We start from the raw sequence: 24,622 nt of genomic DNA, 5'->3' as shown, positions 1-24,622 counted from the left end.
TCCTCTTCCCTCCCCAAAGAAGAAAATAATAGCTCTCAAACCTAAGACAGCTTTTTGTTTTCTGTACTTTTATATAGGTCTGTCACAAGTATACAGACTTTTGGCACCTGAAGTTTAATTACATGCCAGCTGCTCTTTCACCTTGTAATTTTATAGCACAAAATGTTTGTAATTTTAATTGGATAATGCAGTGAGTTTTGAAAAATGAATCTGAAATGAAACATGTCAATATAAATCCTTCAGAGCTATGTCAAGAACATAGATATAAACCAAATGAACTCACCCCTGATGTCAAATACTTTCAAATGTTTACTGTTCATTCCTAATACAATATTTCTTGGCTGTAACCAGGCTAATGAGTGAGTTGTCTCTGACAGCCCCAGTTCTGCACAAGGTCGAACACTGTCAGGCATCTGCTGTTGCAAATGACATCTGGTTAAGTCCCAAACCAACAGTGAGTGGTCAGCTCTGTTTTTGTCTAAACCAACAGCAAGTAAATTGCTATCCACAGGACTCCAAGCAACACCATTACATTGTCTTGAATGTCTTGGGACTGCAAAAAATAAATTATAGTGAGATGGAGGAATAGTGAAGTAATAATACATTTCATCAGAAAGCATACAATCCATCCATTCAAAAAATATTTATAAAGCTTGCTAACAATACAAAGAACACATCAAAAGAAGCTATTTAATTCTGGGACTTAACCACTAATTTGCATCAATAATATCTGTTTGTGGATTTACAGTTTTTATCCAAAAGTAAAGAAACAGAAAAGTTGAAAATGTACAGCAGATTTTAAGTTTGCAGATTACTGAGAAGGTAAATATTACATTGCAGAAATTTCACAATTAGCTACAACTTTCAATGGTAAACCAACCAAGCTTTTGAACATGAGCATTTCTAAAGTAACACCTGTACTGAGTGGTTAAAGGTAAATTGTACTTAGTATGAATGTGTTACTCAGAACTGAAAATGCTAGGCACTACAACATTTTGCTACAATGTAATATTTGGGTATCTTGCTACTAACAATGTTTATTCCCAATACGAAATTTTAAAATATATGCTAAGGTTCAAACACACACTGAGAAAAAGTGGATTTGTGTATACCTGCGAATTTTCCCTCATTTATATGCACAAAGAGGGTCAATCACATACAGCAAAAGTTGTGTCACCTTGGGTTGCTATAAACGTCAAAAACTTTCTTTCCTGATCTCGTGCAGTGACGATTCTACTTATTCAAGTATTTAAAACAAATATTACCCTTATCACTGCCTGAAAATGTTCAACTCCAAACATAAAACTAGTTACAGTCACAGTGGGCTCTGAATGACAAAAATGATGAACACCTAACCACCTGAACATTTCCTCTGAAGTTTAAGTAGGACCAATTTGTAAAATGGCCCTATCTTGCTGTTTGTCCTGTAAACAACACACCCATGCCATTCAACTAAGTTGGCTACATCCAGCTGTCTTTTCTATCTCTCACAACACCAACTGTTGTACTACACCCGACAACTTAGAGGTGATGCCAAATCAGTGTTGCCACAAGTTTCCCCAAATGACATTCCCTGATTTACAGACAAGTTTCAGCATTTTTCCCTGATAAATTTTGAGATCCCAAGGGTACGTAAAGACATAAGCTGACAACAAAAGGTAAGGAATTTTGAATTTCACCCCCTTGTGAGCAAAAATCTTAAGTACTAATATCAACATCTTTTGTAATGAACTGTCTTTAGATGGAGAAAGCAGGCCAAATGGTATATGTGTTTCATTAAGACCACTGTTTTTATTTTATTTCAATAGAATGAAACACACTTGGTGACAAAAATATGCATTTTCTTGGAGTCAAAAGACATATTTAAAATATCTTCCCTGACTTCAAAAATAACCTCAGAAAAATGTAGACATCTTGAAAGAAGTGTATAAAGGGGGGAAGAGTTGTGTAAACCGACACTATAGGTGACCAATAAAATGTCAGTTCTACTATGTTATTGTCAGTTATTACCCACTGTGTAATGTCTATTATTTTACAGGTATTGTGTGATTTTTCTTTCAAGAAATATATGAGTACATAGTGTACAAACCACCAGCCACTGCCACAATTTTCTTCTTCTTATCATCCATACTTTCTAAAATATAAACTACTTTCTAGGTGCCAAAATGTACTAGAATAAATAAAATGTCTATAAAACGCCGCACTGTACAATGCACTTGCGGTAAGACAGTCGCAATTCCTGAATCCATTGCACGAGGCCTCTGGCCTGCCCTGGAGCACCGCAGTCCCAGGTCCTTGGATAAACCACTAAAATCCTCCACATTATCCCAAACACAAACAGACCCAGCCTGTGGGTAGGTCAGTGAGACTAGATCCAACAGGTAGGGCTTCCACATTGGTGGGAAACGATGGGCTTCAGATCAGCTGAAATGCTTCAGATCGGCTGAAATGGCTGCAGTTTTGCCCCGTCATGGAAGTCTACTTGTGTGGACAGCTATTTATATGTCACAGACACCATGTTGATAAAATGAGACCACAGTGATTAACCTGTGCAAACAGATAACTTGCATAAAATACTCAGAGAATCAGTACTAACGAGGATAGGAAGCAACTCACCACAAAGGTGATTGCTGAGCCGCACACAAGTATGTAGAAAAGACAATCACACTCTCACAGCTAAATTTTCGGCCATAGCCTTTGTCAGAAAACTAGAGCACATACACAATCACACAATCTCCCAGACATAACTCATGCACACTTGACTGCCATCTCTGGCCGCTGTGTCAGTGATCATTTAGAATCAGATCCAAGCAAACCACTCCCGTTACTTATTGGTCACACCTCGCATGCACGCAGACTGACATGATTCGAACCCAGGTCTCCTGCCCAGCAGACAGATGCGCTAAACACTATGCCACCCTGACACAGTGGCTGTGCACAACTGCATGGACTACCCTAGCACACCCAAATCCCCACACACACCTCAGTCCATCTGATATTCCTCCAAAACTGGAACAGCACTGCAGAGGCTCTTCAACTACCATGGCATCAAACAAAACAGGGGATCCTACCTGAAACCTATGCATAGCTGCTTTAATCGAATGAAACTATATGGTTCCAGAGACGATTTTCAAGTCTAAAATATTTGTGATGTATGTGCGTATACTGATGAGACAAATGAAAATTTATACCAAGGCTGTGATTCGAACTCGGGTCTCCTGCTCACCAGGCAGATGCACTAACCACTATGTCACCCTGGTGCCCTTGGAACAAATGTTCATTCGTCTGCAATGCTATTCGAGTTTAGGGGGAATATAAAGTGGGCTGAGATGTAAACGAGTATCTAGACTGAGGAGGGAGACATGCATTCGTCGCTTCAGTCTACATATACTGTATACATCTTTGATAATGATGATGACAATGTAACAGAATCTCCAAGTAACAGTTCTCAGCCAAGTAAGTCAGCTGGTACGAAACATTCATCTGTCTCTAAAAGCAATGAAAATTCTTCAGAATCTGACATTTTTCATAGTAAGAATGAATTATCTCATAAAAAAAGCATGTTTCAGTGACACATTTCCCTGGAAGGAAAGTGATTTTCGGCCATTTGTGCATGCATTTGATGATTCAGCTTCAAGACACGAGCATTGATTAGATCAAAATTACAGCATTCTGTCATTTTTCCTTGTATTTTTAACAGAAGACCTGATGAAATCTTTTGCAGATGAAACAAAAAGATTTTATTTACACAATGAGGTGACAAAAGTCATGGGATACTTCCAAATATTGTGTTGGTCCTCCTTTTGCCCAGCGTAACAAGTGCTAAAATGTTAATGGTGCAGGATGTTGTGCACAAAGCGACGTCTCAATTATGCCCCATAACTGTTCAATGGGATTCATGTCAGGCAATCTGGGTGGCCAAATCATAAGCTCAAACTGCCCAGAATTTTCTTCAAATCAATCACAAACAACTGTGGCCCAATGATGTGACATTGCTGTTTGGGAACATGAAGTCCACGAATGGCTGTAAATGGTCTCCAAGTAGCCAAACATAATGACTTCCAATCAATGACGGTTCAGTTGGACCAGATGACCCAGTCCATTCCATGTAAACACAGCCCACACCATTATGGAGCCTCCACCAGCATGGACAATGCCTTATTGAAACTTGGGTCCATGGCTTTGTGGGGTCTGCACCAACCTCGAACCCTACCATCAGCTGTTACCAACTGAAATATCAGGACTCAGCTGACCAGGCCACAGCCCTCCAGTCTTCTAGGGTCCCACTGATATTGTTTCAATCCCAGGAAAGGTGCTGCAGGTGATATCATGTTGTTAGCAAAGGCACTCACATCAGTTGTTTGCTGCTATAGCCCATTTACGGCAAATTTTGCCACACTGTCTGAATAGATACTTTCGTCTACATCCCACATTGATTTCTGCAGTTATTTCATGTAGTTTTGCATGTCTGTTAGAACTGACAACTCTATGCAAATCCTGCTGCTCTCGGTTGTTAAGTGAAGGCCACTGACCACAGAGTTGCCCATGGTGATAAATAATGCCTGAAATTTGGTATGCTTGGCACACTCTTGACACTGTGGATCTTGGAATATTGAATTCCTTAACAATTTCCAAAATGGAATGTCCCATGCATCTAGCTACAACTACCATTCCGTGTTCAAAGTCTGTTAATTCCTGTTGTGTAGCCATAACCATATCAGAAACCTTTTCACATGAAGCAGTTGGGTACAAATGACATCTCCACCAATGCACTGCCCATACATACCTTGTGTACATGATACTATCACAATTTGTATAGGTGCATATCGCTATCCTATGACTTTTGTCACCTCAGTGTATACCAATGCAAATATAGGAGAATCAGTGCAGTGTCAATTGTAAGTGTAGAAATAAAAAGGATTACTATTTGACTGCTTATGACTCATATAAGAAAACTGAAAATTAGTAACTGCTGGTCCAGGGACTAAACTTTATCACACAGTTTTCAGAGAAATTATGTGCAGATATCATTTTCTTTTAATTTTGAAAATGCTTCATTTAGTGACAACTCTTCTAGCAATGAAGAAAACAAGTTCTTCAAAATTAGAAACATTGGTGATAAAATTCAAACAATTCTAGAGCTCTGAATTGATGAAAGCCTACTGTTGTTTAGAGGGTGATTATCTTTCAAACAGTATATTCTATTGAAAAGAAGTTGGTTTGGAGTAAGAAATTAGATGAAAAACAAATAAAAAAGGAAAATTACATTTTCAGCTTCAACTGTGCTGGTCCCAAGCCTGAATTCAAAAGAAGAATGGAAAAACAACAGTATTATGAAAAGAATACATCGCTACTCAGCAATAGAAGGGGCGCATAGCTGCAGACAGGCACAATGAAAAGACTGCTAAACATTTAAGCTTTCAGATAAAAAATGTGAAAAACACACATAGAAGATGTGAACAGTACTCAAACACTTACAGATCCTGAGTTTGAATCTTTTCTCCAGGTGAATTACTGTGCTCACAAACAAAAAACCTCACATATATCAGATTCTGTAAATATGTGAAGTACAAGAACCAAAAGTACAGCATTCAGCATGTCAATAAAAGAAAATTATACACAATCACTTATTCCTGATATGCAACCGTTATTCAAACACCAACTAAAGTATTTGGAAACTTTGATTATCTGGCTTTAGAGGTTGTCTAGAGAATTTTATTGTGTTTATGGTCTTTAAATACAACGGTAAACTTCCAAAAGAGTTCTCCAGTAGACAGATGTCTTCCCTTGAAAGTTTCTTGCAGAAGAGATATTGTACTGGCACAGACGAACAGGAAAGGTTTGAATTCTCCACTTCTACGGCATTTATTTTGTAACTTCTGTTCAAAAAAGTAACACCTATGCATCACAACATCAAAGGATGCTTCATGCATGCAGTCGTCCATTTCTAATATACAAGAAGTAAATAGAAATTAAACTTTAATCACTCGCTCTTGAGAAAAAAGTTAACATTCACAATTTTACTAAAACATTTAAACATATATTAAAGATACTGAAGTGTTGCTCTAGCAATGCTTTCTCTGATATCTCTAACCTGCAGCCCACAGGTCTTTCATCAGTCAAATTCAAGTTAAGCCTGCTAGTTCCAGCTTTGTTTCAAGAAGAGAACATTTTCAGATTTTTTCTCATATGGTAGCTGTTATGCAACAATTTATCGTGCATTGCTGAAACACTATGATGCTTTTCTTTTAGTCTGTTTCTCTGTGCTAGTAATGAGCAACTAGGTTAATGTTTTCTTCTGGACATATTCTGCATATATTAAGTCTTTCAAACAACAGAAACTGCAGGTAGAAATATCAACAATATAGTAAAAGACAGATTGATACTTACTGTAAAGAAGACAAGTTAAGTTGCAGACAGACACGATTAAAAGAAACTCGTATAAAGCTTTTGGCCACAGCCTCTGTTCATTAAAAGATAAATCCCAGCCTCAACCTATGCTAACATACTGTCCTCAAACCCTTCACCAACAGTTTCCAGACCCCCCCCCCCCCCCCCGAGCCATATCATCCCCTCCTCGTTCTCATCTCCCACCCCATTTATTTGCAGCCCTCTCCCAACACATGCGCCCATCTTTCCTGCACCTCTCCTTCTTTGCCCCTTTTTTCACCACCTCCCTACCCCGCAACCTCCCGAAGCTGTGCCCGTTGGCAGTATAGTCCTTGCACACTCCACCAGACAGCATTTGTTTCTCTCCCCACCTGTGCACTACTATCCCTTCCCCTTCCCTTTCCCCTTCCCCACCCGACAGACTGTTGCTTACATCACACGTGAATTTGCTTCAGGGCCTTGATGCTTTTATTTTTATTGGGTTTTACATACTGAAATAAGCAGTTGCTTACACCAAGAACATGGCATGCTCATTCAGACGCAAAAATACACAAAATTTCACAGGAAGAGTGTCATGGCAGACGAACACCTACTGACTTGTCTACAAAACAAATAGACGAAAATATCTAAATAGAATGCTTGTTTCTCTTCAGATGCTGGATCATGAAGAGATCAACACAGCAATGGAGCCGGCTGACAGTAATTCCGTAACTGCTTCCAACTTCTGCAAATCCTGATGTATCTCATGGTAGGGACAGAGGGGAAAAAAAAGTTCAAGCATAAAGCCCCTCCAGCAAAAGCTGCTCATCGGAATGTTGGGACACAGCTTCCAGGTTTAGTAAAGAGGGAGCCAAACATTTGAAACAGTTCTGGATTGCTGTAAATTATTTTCTTCTAGTGTAAACGGCCACATTGTACAACATACAAATGATGAACTAAACAGAATGGCAGCAGCTTATTCATGAAGTGTTCAAGACTGCCCAAATACAGATTTTGAAGATTTGTCTGCTTTTCTTGGTGTTTTATACCTCACAAGAGAGAAGAAGTCACAGTATCTCAAAAGTGATGAACTGTGAGCCACTAATAAGACTGTACTGGATTTTTTTATTGTGTCCATGAGCAAACAGAGGTTCGACACTCTTCTCCAAGCAGTAAGATTTGATGAAAGGGTGTAGAAGAACTAAAAAGATATCTGGTACCAATCAAGTATTTGATGAGTTTGTCCATGTACAGAAGCATAGACAACAATAAAGAAGTTGCTGAAGGGATTCCTTGGATGACACTGTTTCAGACAGTATATTCCAAATAAGCTTGCAAAATAAGATATAAAAGTATATGCACTCTGTGATTGTAGAACTGAATTTTTTACATCATAAATATAGACGTATATGCAGCCAAACAGCATGCTGGTCCATACCACACACCCAATAACACAGCAGAAGTCGTGTTCCTACTAATTTAATCCACTGAGTACACAGGCAGAAATGTGAACAGTTCACCAATGATCAACTCACAGCCACAAAATATGAGAGAAATTCCACAACAACTGCCATCAACAAAGAGTACACCAGTAAATAGCAGCATTTTCACATATGGGGAAAAACCAGCCAACAATTGCCTCCTTTGCTCATATGTTCCAAACAAGAAATGGAAAAAGAATTCACTAATGGTATCTACTATGCACAGCGATGATAGTACACACGATGACAGCAATGGATCAGAGGCACAGACGTTGCACGAGTTGTGCTAGGGTAACTCAGTCAGTAGAGCACTTTTCCGTAGAAGGCAAAGGTCCAGAGTTAGAGTTCAGTCTAGTATACAGCTTTAATCTACCACAAAGCTTCATATAGGCATACACTCCACTGCAAAATGAAAAATTAATTAAGGAAAAAGTTAATTTTGACAGTTAGTTGATATTCATTGAGTAACTTACCAATACATTTGAAAAGTATCACACTTCCAGGATTACAACAAAACACACGTCCCCCCATCTGCCCCCCCCCCAACACACACACACACACACACACACACACACACAACACACACACACACACACACACACACACACACACACACGCACACACAGAGGGGAGGGAGGGAAAGTTTGTAATACATACCAAGTTCCTTGCCAGTAATCCCTCTGGAATCAAAGACAGTTGGTCCAAAAGCAGTGAGAGTTACTTTGCCACTCGCTTGTCCTACAGCCAGGAGGATATCCGGTTCTGGGTGAGGAAATATGTCAATGCATTTGATGTAGTGATGGCTCGAATTTGTGGCTAGCAGATTCGCATATGTACTGTCTGACACCTTTATACCTGTCCCAGAAAAAAGGAAGAAGTATATTTTATATTTTCAAACAAAACTGTTATGTTTTAGGTAGCAACAAGCAACCTTTGTCAGCTTTTACTTGTAAATCACAAGAATCTTTTTACTAAAATGCAATACCTATGAAAGATACTCACATGTTGCTCTTGGTGTGTCAGCTTTTGATAATACTTCGTACAGATAAATTTCGGTGCCCCACGTAATGAACTTGGTAGGATGACTGCGAGACCACTGTACATCCAACCTTATGCCACTCATTGTGTATTTTGTTGTAATGATAACTACAAGCAGAACAAAAATTATCAAACAGGATTTTATCCAAAGTTGAAAAGAAAGCTAAATGCACACACCTATTGTTGAGTTAGCATAAGATATCATCCCTGAAGCTGGCAGCACTGTTCCCAGCTTTCAACCGATAAGTGCAAATGGCTGCTGCCAAAAACAACAGCCACGTTATAGAAGCTTTGTCGTAGGGATATTTACAAATTATGTTATGTGACTGGTTGATGTAGACACGATAATACGCTACCTACATCTCACTGCAACTGTCAGGGATTTTTTTATGCTGACTCAACTATAGTACAGTAATCATTTTACAGGATGTCAAATAATACGCAAAGATGGTGTAGAAATCTGATATCTGATTTGGAGCTGTCACATCAACGGACAGATTTCTTAATTCTGCAGTACAGCTAGAAATATCAAAATACAACAGACTTTTAACTCAAAGATACTAGACATTGTGATGTTCCACTATTACTTCACCACAATTTAAAATGACTACACTGGTCTAAAAATTGGTTATTTACGACAGATGAGATCAATCTGTGATAAATATGTCAGAATTTACAATGACTGCACTGGTCTAAAAATTGGTTATTTACGACAGATGAGATCAATCTTTGTTAAATGGTGAGAAATATGTCAGAAAAGAGTGTGTGTGTGTGTGGGGGGGGGGGGGGGGGGTGCACATGCGTTACTTTAGCTGAATGCAATAACTGGCACAATCCCTATACCACACTAGGAAAGCCATAATCCATACACCATATGGGAAAAGAGCAGCTAATCTTTCAAACTAGAGCTGATTTGGCAGTTACACACGATGAGTTAATATAACTTCAAGCTACAATAATGTTCAGGATAGATCACAAGAACTGAATGCAGTCAGCCTGCCTTACCACAGAAATAATCTAGGAGACACTGCACCTCTGATATTATCATCTAACATATCTCAGCTGCATGCTTTGGAGAGTGTATTGACAAGACTATGTAGGTAACTCACATTCAGAAGGATCCTAACAGCAGCTTGCCTAGAGTGCAGACTAAGAACAAAAAGTAAAATGTTGTAGAGACCAAGAAATTCTCACATGTATGTGGTAGTCATTGGAAGGGAATGTACAACTAAGTGATTATCGTCTCTTAATCAGCATTTTTAAGCCAATAGGAGAGCACAGCTATGTCACCTATGAGTTTTACTTTCAGGAAATATCTTGGTACAGACAAACGTAATTATAGTCAGGAACGCAGGTAAAAGTTTGGGTTTTAGCTTCAATTATGTGATGAAGGATGATATCAGGCCCATCAGTGAGAAAGCTTCTCGCACTAGTATGGACATTTTGTTGCCCTTTGTGTAGTACAACAAGCCTTGGAACATTTTACTGCCAATCTCCTTAACATCCAATATCCTTAACATCGGTTTGTTGCAGGATTCTCGAACATATTCTCAGTTCGAATATAATGAATTTCCTTCAGACAGAGAAGTTGCTGTCCATGCATCAGCACGGCTTTAGAAAGCATTGCTCCTGCGAAACGCAACTCGCCCTTTTTTCACATATCATCTTGCGAACCATGGATGAAGGATATCAGACGGATGCCATATTCCTCGACTTCTGGAAAGCGTTTGACTCGGTGCCCCACTGCAGACTCCTAAGGTACGAGCATATGGGATTGGTTCCCAAGTATGTGAGTGGCTCGAAGACTTCTTAAGTAATAGAACCCAGTACGTTGTCCTCGATGGTGAGTGTTCATTCGAGGTGAGGGTATCATCTGGAGTGCCCCATGGAAGTGTGGTAGGTCCGCTGTTGTTTTCTATCTACATAAATGATCTTTTGGATAGGGTGGATAGCAATGTGCGGCTGTTTGCTGATGATGCTGTGGTGTACGGGAAGGTGTCGTCATTGAGTGACTGTAGGAGGATACAAGATGACTTGGACAGGATTTGTGATTGATGTAAAGAATGGCAGCTAACTCTAAATATAGATAAATGTAAATTAATGCAAATGAATAGGCAAAAGAAGCCCGTAATGTTTGAATACTCCATTAGTAGTGTAGCGCTTGACACAGTCACATCGATTAAATATTTGGGCGTAAGATTGCAGAGCGATATGAAGTGGGACAAGCATGTAATGGCAGTTGTGGGAAGGTGGATAGTCGTCTTCGGTTCATTGGTAGAATTTTGGGAAGATGTGGTTCATCTGTAAAGGAGACCACTTATAAAACACTAATACGACCTTTTCTTGAGTACTGCTCGAGCGTTTGGGATCCCTATCAGGTCGGATTGAGGGAGGACATAGAAGCAATTCAGAGGTGGGCTGCTAGATTTGTTACTGGTAGGTTTTATCACCACGTGAGTGTTACGGAAATGCTACAGGAACTCGGGTGGGAGTCTCTGGAGGAAAGGAGGCATTCTTTTCGTGAATCGCTACTGAGGAAATTACGAGAACCAGCATTTGAAGCTGACTGCAGTACAATTTTACTGCCGCCAACTTATATTTCGCGGAAAGACCACAAAGATAATATAAGAGAGATTAGGGATCCTACAGAGGCATATAGGCAGTCATTTTTCCCTCGTTCTGTTTGGGAGTGGAACAGGGAGAGAAGATGCTAGTTGTGGTACGACGTACCCTCCGTCACGCACCGTATGGTGGATTGCGGAGTACGTATGTAGATGTACATGTAGATCTCGGAGAGCCATTTAGATGCAAAGAATATTCAACAACAACTGTGGCTGTTACACCAGCCCTCCCTTGACTTCATCACACATGGCAGGGTAGGGATCTGAATGGCTCTGGAAGAGACTACCTGCACTACTAATTGTTGACCTACGTATTCTCCATCTGATACACACAATGTCCAAATTTTTACTAAGTCTGCTGGCTAAGTTTTGATACAATTGAAACTTGGATGACAGGTATGGGTATGGCATTCCATGCTGCTTCAACTCAATGCTGGAGTTCACTAATCGTAGTGACTGGTGAGAGCAGTCATATTAATCTCTCAACAAACCAGGGCCAAATTTTTTTCAGTGGGTGAGAGATGTGGAGAATGTGTTGGCCAGGGCAACAGAAGTTCCAGACGCTAAGTTTGTTTTCTTTGCAGATGATACAAACATCGCAATACATAGAATGTCAGGTACAGATCTAGAAATGGCTGTAATCAAATTTTCACTGACATTAATAAATGGTATAAAGGTAATTCACTCTCATTATACTTAGAAAAGACCCACCGTAAGCAGTTCAGAACCTGTAAGAGATTTCCTTCCAGCATGTGTCTAACAAACAAAGACACACAGATCGAAGAGGTTGATAGCATTAAATTTCTGGGATTACAACACAATAAAAATTCAGTTGGTAAGGGCCTATCACAGAACTGCTGAAGCACCTAAACAAGTTTGTATTTGCAATGGGAATGATGTCGCAGATATAAAAGTAAAAAGACTTGCATATTTTGCTTACTTTCATTCTATCGTATCATATGGGACCGTATTCTGGGGTAACTCATCAAACCGAGAAAAAGTTTTTAAGAGAGCAAAAGCATGTAATAAGACTCATTTATGGTGTAAATTCAAGAACATCAAGTAGTAACCTGTTCAAGGAGCTCTGCTACTTCTCAATATATTCATTCCTTAATGAATTTTGGCCGGCCGCGGTGGTCTCGCGGTTCTAGGCGCGCAGTCCGGAACCGTGGGACTGCTACGGTCGCAGGTTCGAATCCTGCCTCGGGCATGGATGTGTGTGATGTCCTTAGGTTAGTTAGGTTTAAGTAGTTCTAAGTTCTAGGGGACTGATAACCACAGCAGTTGAGTCCCATAGTGCTCAGAGCCATTTGAACCATTTTTTTTTTCCTTAATGAAATTTGTCACAAATAATATGTCTCTATTTCCAACCAATAGCTCAAAATATAGTATCAATACCAGGAATGAGAAAATCATAAAGACCTATAATCGTTATCTTGACCCAAAAAGGGGTCCAATATTCGGGAACACACATTTTCAATAAATTGCCAGTAATAATTAAAAATCTGGTTTCAGGTAAAGCACAGTTTAAACAGTGTTTGAAAGACTTTTTCAGAGGCAACTCCTTCTGCTCTAAAGATGAATATCTTCACAGGGACTGTTAGAAAAGCTTAAGTAAAAAATGTCCGGTTGGTTTCAGTTTCGACAGCACTTGGTCACAACCAGTTAAAATTAGGTATTTTGTCTACAATAAATTTATTAAAAGTGCATAACTATGTTTCATTCTGACAATGTATTAACTCTGTAAATATTCAATTCCAGTTTACTGTACAGTATTCACATATTTTGACAATCTCCTGACAAATGATCAGGGAAGTGAGTATTATATTCAAGTGTTCTATATGATTTATGTTATACTTTTTGACATATTCCACACCCACAAGAGTTGTCTCATTTTTGGGTCTGTGAACCAAAAACTGAATGCAATCTGTAATCTAATCATGACTCTATTTGTTGTACAGAACTGATGTGTAATTTTTTTTATATTTTTAATTTTTATTTATTTTTTTTTTCGAAATTTAGGAAGAGCTCATTTTCAGAGAACAACTTAATAATTCATTGGAAAATGTCATCTACCAACTCCTCTGTTGCTTCCTCTCTAATGGGATTTATAACAACACTAGTATCATCTGCAAGACGTACCAATTTTGCTTGTTAAATATCAAGTGGAAGATCATTCACATACATAAGGAATAGGAGTGGACCCAAAACTTCTTTAGTCTTACTTCCATCATGAATCGCAATGTCAGAATTGCCTCTCTGGTGCCCCTAATGCATCCTCAATTTTCTTTCCCATTCTTCTTCATATTATTCTTGTCAGCAACTTGGATGCATGCACTGTTAAGCTGACTGTGCAATAATTCTCGTGCTTGTCAGCTCTAGCAGTCTTCGGAATCTGAAAGTCAGATGGTATATTGCCAGACTCATACATTCTACACACCAATGTGAATAGTCATTTTGTTGCCCCTTCCCCAATGTTTCTAGAAATCCCGATGGAATGTTACCTATCCCTTCTGCCTCACTCGATCTTAAGTCCTCCAAAGCTCTCTTAAATTCTGATTCTAATACTGGATTCCCTATTTCTTCTCAGTCGACTCCTATTTCTTCTTCTGTCACATCGGACAACTCTTCCCCCTCATAGAGACCTTCAATGTACTCTTTCCACCTATGCGTTCTCTCCTCTGTATTCAACAGCAGAATTTCCATTGCACTTTTAATATTACCACCCTTTCTTTTAATTCCATCAGAGGTAATTTTGACTTCCCTATCTGCTGAGTCAGTTCTTTCTTTTTCAATTTCTTCACATTTTTCATCTTAGCTTCCCTGCACTTCCTCTTTATTTCATTCCTCAGTGACTTGTATTTCTGTATTCCTGATTTTTTTTAACTTCCTTCTTTCATCAATAAACTGAAGTATTTCTTCAGTTACCCATCATTTCTTAGTAGTTACCTTCTTTGTACATATGTTTTTCTTTCCAACTTCCATGATTGTCCTCTTCAGAGATGTCTGTTCCTCTTCAAATGTACTGCTTACTAACAATTCCTTATTGCAGTATCTATGGCTTAGAGAACTTCAAGCGTATCTCATCGTGCCTTAGTACTTCTGTATCACATCTGCTTGTGTATTCGTTCTTCCTGACTAATCTCTTAAACTTCAGTCTACTCTTCATCACTACTACATTGTGATCTGAGTCTATACCTGCTCCTGGGTACGATTTACAATCCAGTATCTGATTTCAGAATCTCTGTCTGACCATGATGTAATCTAACTAAAATCTTCCCTTATCACTCAGCCTTTTCCAAGTATAACTCCTCCTCTTGTGATCCTTGAACAAAGTATTCATTATTACTAGCTGAAATTTATTACAGAACTCGATTAGTCTTTCTCCTTTCTCATCCTTTGTCCCAAGCTCATATTCTACTGTAACTTTTTCTTCTACTCCTTCCCCTACAACTGCATTCCAATCCCCCATGACTATTAGATTTTCATCTCCCTTTAGTTTTAATCTTATCATCTGTGTTACTTATTTCTATCAACACATGCATACTTCTGGACATTTTAATGACTTTCATTAAAATACTACAGTATTTTTAGTATGCAAATAATGACAGTTCTTTAACTATTCTGGCTTTTACATAAACTTCACTCTTCCTCTTACATGAGATTTTAATTCCATTAGTTATTCAGAGCTTACTCTTTTTCTTTTTTTAGTGGATATTCTGGATAATTTTTTAGGAAAGCAACTTTCAAACATTGACACACATTTACTAATATTTTTATAGAATAAACTGAATTTGACTTTAGCTCTTTCTACACATACCTCATCCCATATCATTCCTTTTACCTTACTCATAAAATGTTGTATCCTGATCTCATTAATAATCCTCACCGCATTGTATGATCCTGCCTCAGGGTTGTAAGGGGCCATACTGTTTATTTCCATTAATTATGCATCATGATCAGATAGTCCTTTAGCAACTGGGTACACTTGAACTGTTTCGGCTCGAGCACCATCTATAAAAAGTTGTTAATCAGTGTCCCGTGATCTTGTTGCACACAAGATGAAACACCCAAGTAATGGTATAATCTACTTTTCCTGTATGTATCTTTTAAGAAATCTACACTGAAATCTCCACAACCTACTGAATGTACCTTCTTGTCTGGCAGATAGCTCAATAATGCATCGACATTTCTCATAAATATCTGAAAGTTTCCTAGACGGGATATGTAGACTGTTACAATTATGAGCGAAGTATTCTGTAGTAACAACTCACTTCAATATTTTTTACTTTGTATCCCTCTTTTACATTCAGACACACCACTGTGGTGCACTTGTCTCTGCAGCCACAACAAGGAAAGCTGCATCAATGATCATTGTGATGGAAATCCTCAGTGATCCAAGCATGTCCTCACTGTCCCCATGGATACTTGCCTTGCTTAAAATGAGGTCATTTGCAGACTCAAGGTACAAAACATAAGTCTACAAACCTGCACTGTCATGTGAACAGTGTATCTGTCCTCATGGGTACTAGTTATGTGTGGCCCCTGAGATCCTGTGTTGGATTGAGAATGGTCTCCTGACGCCATTGATTCCATATTCACATGGCAGTTGTGGGATCCCAGCCAGCAGTAATATCACAGACCAATAAAGTGCAGTGTCACTCGGCAACGATCCTGCCATTGTCAAATTGTGGTACATGATGGCAGACATTTCTCCTTTCACAATGCATAACACAATCTTCCCACAAACAACCATCATTCATATGTGATTTCTGTACGAGAAACGCACTGCAGACTCTTTCCTTACACACAGAATGGATTGTTAGTTGCAACAGGCAGAAATAGTTCTTTGTTTGTGCTGCACATTAGCAATTTTGACCAAGATAAACTCAAGTTACAATGTTCTTTTTTGACACACCAGTGTAGAAGTTGGCAGAGAAAAAGTTAAGTGAAACATCCATATAGTCCATATGTTTATGTATATTTTAAAAGTCGACTTCGTGTGAGACTGCTTGTACAAGATTTGTGTGTCAATTTGAAATTCCTGATTAATATATTTTACCATTTGCATTGCTTCTAAATAATCTTTCATTGATTATATCAATACCCCCTTGTATTAATATATAAATCATGAAATTTCGAACATTTATGAGTACCGTGATAAACTCTAACTATTATCGTCAACTGGATATTGGATACTTATTTGTGCTCTTTCAAAATATTTGATAAGAGTATTTCTAGCCTCACTCAAAACAACTGTTCTCTAATTTCATTGTGTGAGAAACAGGTCATTTCTCAGAATTTTTGGATACTTACAGAACAATATTTTTGTAAGTTACTAGTACAAGTGTTTTGATACATAACTTTTTCCATAGCAAAACACTGTTTGTGCTTCACAGTCATTGTCAAAGAGTAGATCACCCTAGAATTTCATTGTATATCAAAACAAACAAATATGGAGTTTTGAGAATTTTTGGAAGCGATCATTGTCCTGTGCATAACCTAAAATTTTTAGAAAGTCAGCTTGTCAAATTGTGGTACATGATGGCAGGCATTTCTCCTCCACGTGGGAAAAATATATCTAAAAACACAGATGATGTGACTTACCGAACGAAAGTGCTGGCAGGTCGATAGACACACAAACAAACACAAACATACACATGAAATTCAAGCTTTCGCAACAAACTGTTGCCTCATCAGGAAAGAGGGAAGGATGTATATGTGTGGATGGATATGTGTGTGTGTGCGCGAGTGTATACCCGTCCTTTTTTCCCCCTAAGGTAAGTCTTTCCGCTCCCGGGATTGGAATGACTCCTTACCCTCTCCCTTAAAACCCACTTCCTTTCGTCTTTCCCTCTCCTTCCCTCTTTCCTGACGAAGCAACCGTTTGTTGCGAAAGCTAGAATTTTGTGTGTTTGTTTGTGTTAGCTTGTGTGTCTATCGACCTGCCAGCGCTTCGTTTGGTAAGTCACATCATCTTTGTTTTTAGATATATTTTTCCCACGTGGAATGTTTCCCTCTATTATATTCATATCATTAATTTGAACCCAACAATTACGTTTGTTATTGTCACTATTGCATTTCGCAATCTTTTCTGTCGTCTTATTTTCTCTTTCTGTTTTTGCCAAACTCTTTGTCTTTAAATATGTCTGCTTGTGTCTGTATATTCCGCACGTCCAGGGCCTCGCTGCGATGGAACACTTCCTTTCATGCCGATCACCTGCCACCCTACATAAAACCTCTTTCCTCATTACCTTAGCCAGCTTCATCCTGACCCACAACTTCTTCACTTTCGAAGGCCAGACATACCAACAATTAAAGGGAACAGCCATGGGTACCAGGATGGCCCCCTCGTACGCCAACCTATTCATGGGTCGCTTAGAGGAAGCCTGCTTGGTTACCCAGGCCTGCCAACCCAAAGTTTGGTACAGATTTATTGATGACATCATGATTTGGACTCACAGTGAAGAAGAACTCCAGAATTTCCTCTCCAACTTCAACTCCTTTGGTTCCATCAGACTCACCAGGTCCTACTCCAAATCCCATGCCACTTTCCTTGACGTTGACCTCCATCTGTCCAATGGCCAGCTTCACACGTCCGTCCACATCAAACCCACCAACAAGCAACAGTACCTCCATTATGACAGCTGCCAGCCATTCCACATCAAAAGGTCCCTTCCCTACAGCCTAGGTCTTCGTGGCAAACAAATCTGCTCCAGTCCGGAATCCCTGAACCATTACACCAACAACCCGAAAACAGCTTTCGCATCCTGCAACTACCCTCCCGACCTGGTACAGAAGCAAATAACCAGAGCCACTTCCTCATCCCCTCAAACCCAGAACCTCCCACAGAAGAACCCCAAAAGGGCCCCACTTGTGACAGGCTACTTTCCGGGACTGGATCAGACTCTGAATGTGGCTCTCCAGCAGGGATACAACTTCCTCAAATCCTGCCCTGAAATGAGATCCATCCTTCATGAAATCCTCCCCACTCCACCAAGAGTGTCTTTCTGCCATCCACCTAACCTTCGTAACCTCTTAGATCATCCCTGTGAAATCCCCAAACCACTTTCCCTACCCTCTGACTCCTACCCTTGTAACCGCCCCCAGTGTAAAACCTGTCCCATGCACCCTCCCACCACCACCTACTCCAGTCCTGTAACCCGGAAGGTGTACACGATCAGAGGCAGAGCCACGTGTGAAAGCACCCACGTGATTTACCAACGACCTGCCTACACTGTGAAGCTTTCTATGTGGGAATGACCAGCAACAAACTGTCCATTCGCATGAATGGACACAGGCAGACAGTGTTTGTTGGTAATGAGGATCACCCTGTGGCTAAACATGCCTTGGTGCACGGCCAGCAGATCATGGCGCAGTGTTACACCGTCCGGGTTATCTGGATACTTCCCACTAACACCAACCTGTCAGAACTCCGGCGATGGGAACTTGCCCTTCAGTGTATCCTCTCTTCTCGTTATCCGCCAGGCCTCAACCTCCGCTAACTTCAAGTTGCCGCCGCTTATATCTCACCTGTCTTTCAACAACATCTTTGCCTTTGTACTTCCGCCTCGACTGACATATCTGCCCAAACTCTTTGCCTTTACAAATGTCTGCTTGTGTCTGTGTATGTGTGGATGAATATGTGTGTGTGTGTGTGTGTGTGTGTGTGTGTGTGTGTGCGAGTGTATACCTGTCCTTTTTTCCCCTAAGGTAAGTCTTCCCGCTCCTGAGATTGGAATGACCTCTTACCCTCTCCCTTAAAACCCACATCCTTTCGACATTAGTAATTTTTACTGAAGATTTTTCTGTTGCCTTAATGCAAATCTCGTTTTTGTATTTGCTTGAGTTCTCCCCAACAATCAGTCTTTTCTTCTCATCCGGTCCAGTAAGCCTCCCCTGACCTAGGGTTCTGGCTGTCTTTTGTAAATTGTACCCCTTTCCTTTAACTTCTCCAGTCCTTTTCCTACATCCCTCTTTCTTCCCCTTCAACTCTTCCACCAGAAGAAGGAGCCACTAACTCCAAAAGCTTGCAAAAGTTAAATCCTTGTGTGTGTGTGTGTGTGTGTGTGTGTGTGTTCCCCTGCCGCCGCTTGGTGAGCAGATTTTTTTTTTTTTATTTACATTGAATCAGCAACTCTGTAGTTCAAGAGATTAAAATATATTCAGCGGGCTTAATTTAAAGTTATTTGTTCAATGTCCTGTAATACATCGCACAAGCTAAAATGCAGCCCCACTACGAATTCTGTTCTTGAACTCAAAATGAGTTGGTTGATGTTTGTAAGAAGCTAGAAATCGCCCTGACTACTGTTAAATGACAGACAGCTGCTGGGAGTTGTTGTGTTGGAAAAGCTTCCAAGAGTCAGATATATGTGGTGCCAGTACCAAAGGTACCCCTAGTACTGACCATTCCTGTAGATCCTGTCTCCTCTGTAGAAAGTATGGAATCTGTCATTACTCATCCACCTGACTGCGAGTGCATTTCAGTAGAGCCAGATATCCCATACAGGTTCCATGGGGACCGACCAGGGAGGCCTTGGGGTGTCGTACCAACCCCCCCCCCCCCTAACCAACAAGTTCGACATGCTAACTTTCACTGAAACTGAAACTGAGCCCAAGTGACTCACTTCACCCATTCTGTGAAAACCTGTTCTGTCCAGTGTCAAGAGGAGGCAAACACAAAAGGGTAGGGGATCTGTTAATCATCGGTAGTATAAAAGTACAGCAAATGATGGTAATCCTTAGGCAAATGGCAGCAAGGGACAGGAAAGGACACCAGGTGCACTCCTTATGCCTGAGGGCCTCATTCAACATGAAGGAGCTATTCCAGTAGCTAATGAGCGAACCGGGTGCAACCAACTGCAGCTTGTGGCACATTTTGGAACAAATGATGCCTGTCATCTGGGCTCCAAGATCGTACATGGTTCGTTCCAGTGAATGGCAAAGAAGGTTGAGAAGATCAGCCTTGCACATGAAGTTTAAATGACACTCACAATTTGCAACTTTGTCTCCAGAATCGATAGTGGTCCTTTGGTACTGAATCGGGTGGAAGGACTGAACCAGGGAAAAGCAAAGCTGCAATTTCCTGGACTTGCACCACAGGATTGAGAACTGTAGGGTCCCCCTAAAAGGTTCAGGTGTGCACTACATGTCAGAGGCTGCTACTCAGGTAGTTGACTGTATATGGAGTGCACACAAAGGTTTTTCAGACTAGGTGACTCTCAATCCAATCCAGGTAACTATAGTTGTAGGAAACCCAGAGGTCTCGGTGCAAAATCACAAAAATACCTCCCACACATGATAGTTCTAAACTACTAGCAGTAAACTGCCGAAGCATTTGCTACAAAGTGCCAGAGTTTGAAGCATTCATGAAAAGCAGCGAAGCTTACATATACTAGGTACAGAAAGCCAGTTGAAACATGAAACTGATAGCACGGATATTTTCGCGGAAAACTTAAGTGTGTATCAAAAGGATAGGCAAATAGGTAATGGTGATGGTGTACTTGTCGCTGTAGACAAGAAACACGAATCCATCACGATAGAAATTGAATCTGCATATGAGATTGTTTGGGCAAGACTCAGTATCAGGGGTGGGCATAAAATAATTGGCTCCTTCTACTGCCCACCAGACTCATCTCCTGATGTACGAGTGTGGTTTGAAAAGTTCTTGGAATCACCACGAGAGGTCAAGCGCTAGTGCAATGAGTTTTTCACGTGATATTCATTGGACTACTGCCTGTACACATGTGCCATGTCAGTGCTCTTGGAAGAGAGCTGTGGCAGTGACGTGGTTCTGTTGTTGTTCCCACGTAGTGATTTGCGAAGATGGAAAAAAATCGAGATTCGAGAAGTGATTAAGAACTTCATAAAGTAAGGTATGTAAGCATAGGACATTCATGATGATTTCCAGAATACATGGGAGGATTCTGCTCCTTCAAATTCAACTGTTGCCAAGTGGACAAATGAATTTAAATTTCGTCGGGAGAGCTTAGATGATGATCCGCGCAGTGGTCGGCCAAGATGTATCACTACTCCAGAAATCATTGTGAAAGTGGTCATGGAGGCTCGCCGATTGAAAGTGTGTGAAACTGTTCATGCTTGCCACATGTCATATGAAAGGGTATATCATATTTTAACTGAAGAATTGGAAAGGAAAAAATTATCTGCAAGATGGGTGCCGCGACTCTTGATGCTGGATCAAAAACATGTACTGTTGCCAAGGCAAAATTACACAAACAGCTCCATCAGACTTCCATGTCTTCCCAAAACTGAAAATCTTTCTTGGTGGATGAAGATTCACTTCAAACGAAGAATTGATAGCCAGAGTTCACAAACATTTTGCAGGCCTGGAGGAAACTCATTTTTGAGGTGGGATCAAGGCACTGGAACATCATTGGACCAAGTGCATTAATCTACAAGGAAACTACATTGGAAAACAAAAAACGTTTCAGTGATGTAAGTACAAATTAATTTGTGATGTGAATGTAAAATGACTCATTCCACATCATTACACTTTACTGTGCAAAATAATCCATGGAACATGTAAATACCTAACTAACAAGTCTAAAACTTTAGAGAAAACCTCAGTTCACTTGTACGTAAGTTCCCTAATTGTACTGTAGTCATCGGTGAGGACATCAATCATCCAAAAATCAATTGGGAAAATTACAGTTTTGTTAGCGGTTGGAGCGATAAGACATCCTGTGAAACATTATTAAATGCCTTCTGTGAAAACTACCGAGAACAGATAGTTCAGAACTGATGATGGAAATATATTGGATCTAATGGCAACAAGTAGATCTGACCTCTTTGAGAATGTCCACATCAAAACTGTTATCAGTGATGATGACATGGGTGTGTAAACAATGATTATCATAGTACAACAGAACCTTTAGCATACGGCAGGAGCATATAGAGGAACTATGGCTCAAGTTTTAAAGATCAGTTGATCATGCAATGGATAAATATGTACCCAATTGAACAGTTCATAATGGGAGGGGACCTATACAGTCACTGTAAATAAACTTCTAAAGAAACAGTGATTACTGCGTAATAGATGCCAAATTTAAACAGACGCAAAATCCCCAAGATCGGCGATCCTTTACAGAAGCTCAAAACTTAGCGCGGAGTTCAATGCGAGACGCCTATAACAGTTTCCACAACAAAATTTTGTCTCGAAACCTGGCAGCAAATCCAAAGAGATTCTAGTCGTATGTGAAGTATGCTAGCGGCAAGAAACAATCAATGCCTTCTCTGCACGATAACAATGGAGATACTATCGAAGACAGTGCTGCCAAAGCAGATTTACTAAACACAGCCTTCCGAAATGCCTTCACAAAAGAAGACGAAGTAAATATTCCAGAATTCAAACCGAGAACAGCTGCCAAGATGAGTAACGTAGAAGTAAATATTCTCGGAGTTGTGAAGCAACTCAAATCACTTAATAAAAGCAAGTTTTCTGGTCCAGACTGTATACCAATTAGGTTCCTTTCAGAGTATGCTGATGCATTAGTTCCATACTTAACAATCATATACAACCGTTCACTCGACGAAAGATCCGTACCCAAAGACTGGAAAGTTGCACAGGTCACACCAATATTCAAATTATAGGCCCATATCATTAACATCGATATGCAGCAGGATTTTAGAACATATATTGTGTTCGAACATTATGAATTACCTTGAAGGGAACGGTCTATTGACACACAGTCAACATGGGTTTATAAAACATCATTCCTGTGAAACACAAGTAGCTCTTTATTCACATGAAGTGCTGAGTGCTATTGACAAGGGATTTCAGATAGATTCCATATTCCTGGATTTCCAGAAGGCTTTTGACACTGTACCACACAAGCGGCTCATAGTAAAATTGCTTGTTTATGGAATATCATCTCAGTTATGTGACTGGATTTGCGATTTCCTGTCAGAGAGGTCACAGTTCGTAGTAATTGACGGAAAGTCATCGAGTAAAACATAAGTGATTTCAGGCATTCTCCAAGGTAGTGTTATAGGCCCTTTGCTGTTCCTTATCTATATAAACGATTTGGAGACAATCTTAGCAGCCGTCTTCGGTTGGTTGCTGATGACGCTGTCATTTATCGACTAATAAAGTCATCAGAAGATCAAAACAAACTGCGAAACGATTTAGAAAAAATATCTGAATGGTGTGAAAAGTAGCAGTTGACCATAAATAACAAAAAGTGTGGTGTCATCCACATGAGTACTAAAACGAACTCATTAAAGTTCGGTTACACGATAAATCAGTCCAATCTAAAAGCAGTAAATTCAACTAAATATCTAGGTATTACAATTACAAACAACTTAAATTGGAAAGAACACATAGAAAATGTTGCGGGGAAGGCTAACCAAAGGCTGCGTTTTATTGGTAGGACACTTAGAAAATGTAACAGACCTTCTAAGGAGACTGCCTACACTACGCTTGTCCGTCCTCTTTTAGAATACTGCTGCACGGTGTGGAATCCTTACCAGGCAGGACTGAAGGAGTACATCAAAAAAGTTCAAAGAAAGGCAGCACGTTTTGTATTATCACGAAATATGGGAGAGTGTCACAGAAATGATACAGGATTTGGGCTGGAAATCATTAAAAGAAAGGTGTTTTTCGCTGTGACGGAATCTTCTCACGAAATTCCAATCACCAACTTTCTCCTCCGAATGTTAAAATATTTTGTTGACACCGACCTACATAGTGCGGAATGATCACCACCATAAAATAAGGGAAATCAGAGCTCATACAGAAAGATATAGGTGTTCATTCTTTCCGCACGCTATACAAGATTAGAATACTAGAGAATTGTGAAGGTGGTTCGATGAACCCTCTGCCAGGCACTTAAATGTGATTTGCAGAGTATCCATGTAGATGTAGATAGATGTAGGGCTACAGACAGAGATGCTGAATGAAATGTGTTTGGCTGTCAAGAGAGTAACGTGTGAAGCCTCCAGTGACTATCACAGCAGAACACATTCAAATGATCTTTCACAAAACCGAAAGAAATTCTGGTCACATGTAAAGGCTGTTGGTGACAACAAAGTTAGTCCCAGTCCTTAGTGAATAAGACAGGAACTGAAACTGAGGGTAGCAAAGCAAAAGCTCAA

At 39.9% G+C, this 24,622-nt stretch overlaps 1 protein-coding gene across 2 annotated transcripts in view; it reads right to left on the bottom strand.

The window, feature by feature from the left end:
* Positions 1 to 24,622, bottom strand: part of LOC126246795 (GATOR complex protein MIOS) — a 214,967-nt gene that overhangs the window by 175,406 nt on the left and 14,939 nt on the right. Inside the window, exons 2-4 of one of the 2 annotated variants that reach the window (XM_049948423.1) lie at positions 8,853 to 8,996; positions 8,508 to 8,705; positions 284 to 553 (exon numbers count right to left, since the gene is read on the bottom strand). In XM_049948423.1, coding sequence (XP_049804380.1) covers positions 284 to 553; positions 8,508 to 8,705; positions 8,853 to 8,973 — 589 coding nt within the window. In that variant the 5' untranslated portion in view covers positions 8,974 to 8,996. The remainder of the gene's footprint in view (positions 1 to 283; positions 554 to 8,507; positions 8,706 to 8,852; positions 8,997 to 24,622) is intronic. The other variant, XM_049948424.1, reaches the window with a different exon arrangement.

This window comes from Schistocerca nitens, chromosome 1 (genome assembly GCF_023898315.1).
Source record: "Schistocerca nitens isolate TAMUIC-IGC-003100 chromosome 1, iqSchNite1.1, whole genome shotgun sequence".
NCBI classification, from domain to species: Eukaryota; Metazoa; Arthropoda; class Insecta; order Orthoptera; family Acrididae; genus Schistocerca; species Schistocerca nitens.
The sequence above is the reverse complement of the archived record's forward strand: the minus strand, read 5'-3'. Positions and strand labels throughout refer to the sequence as shown.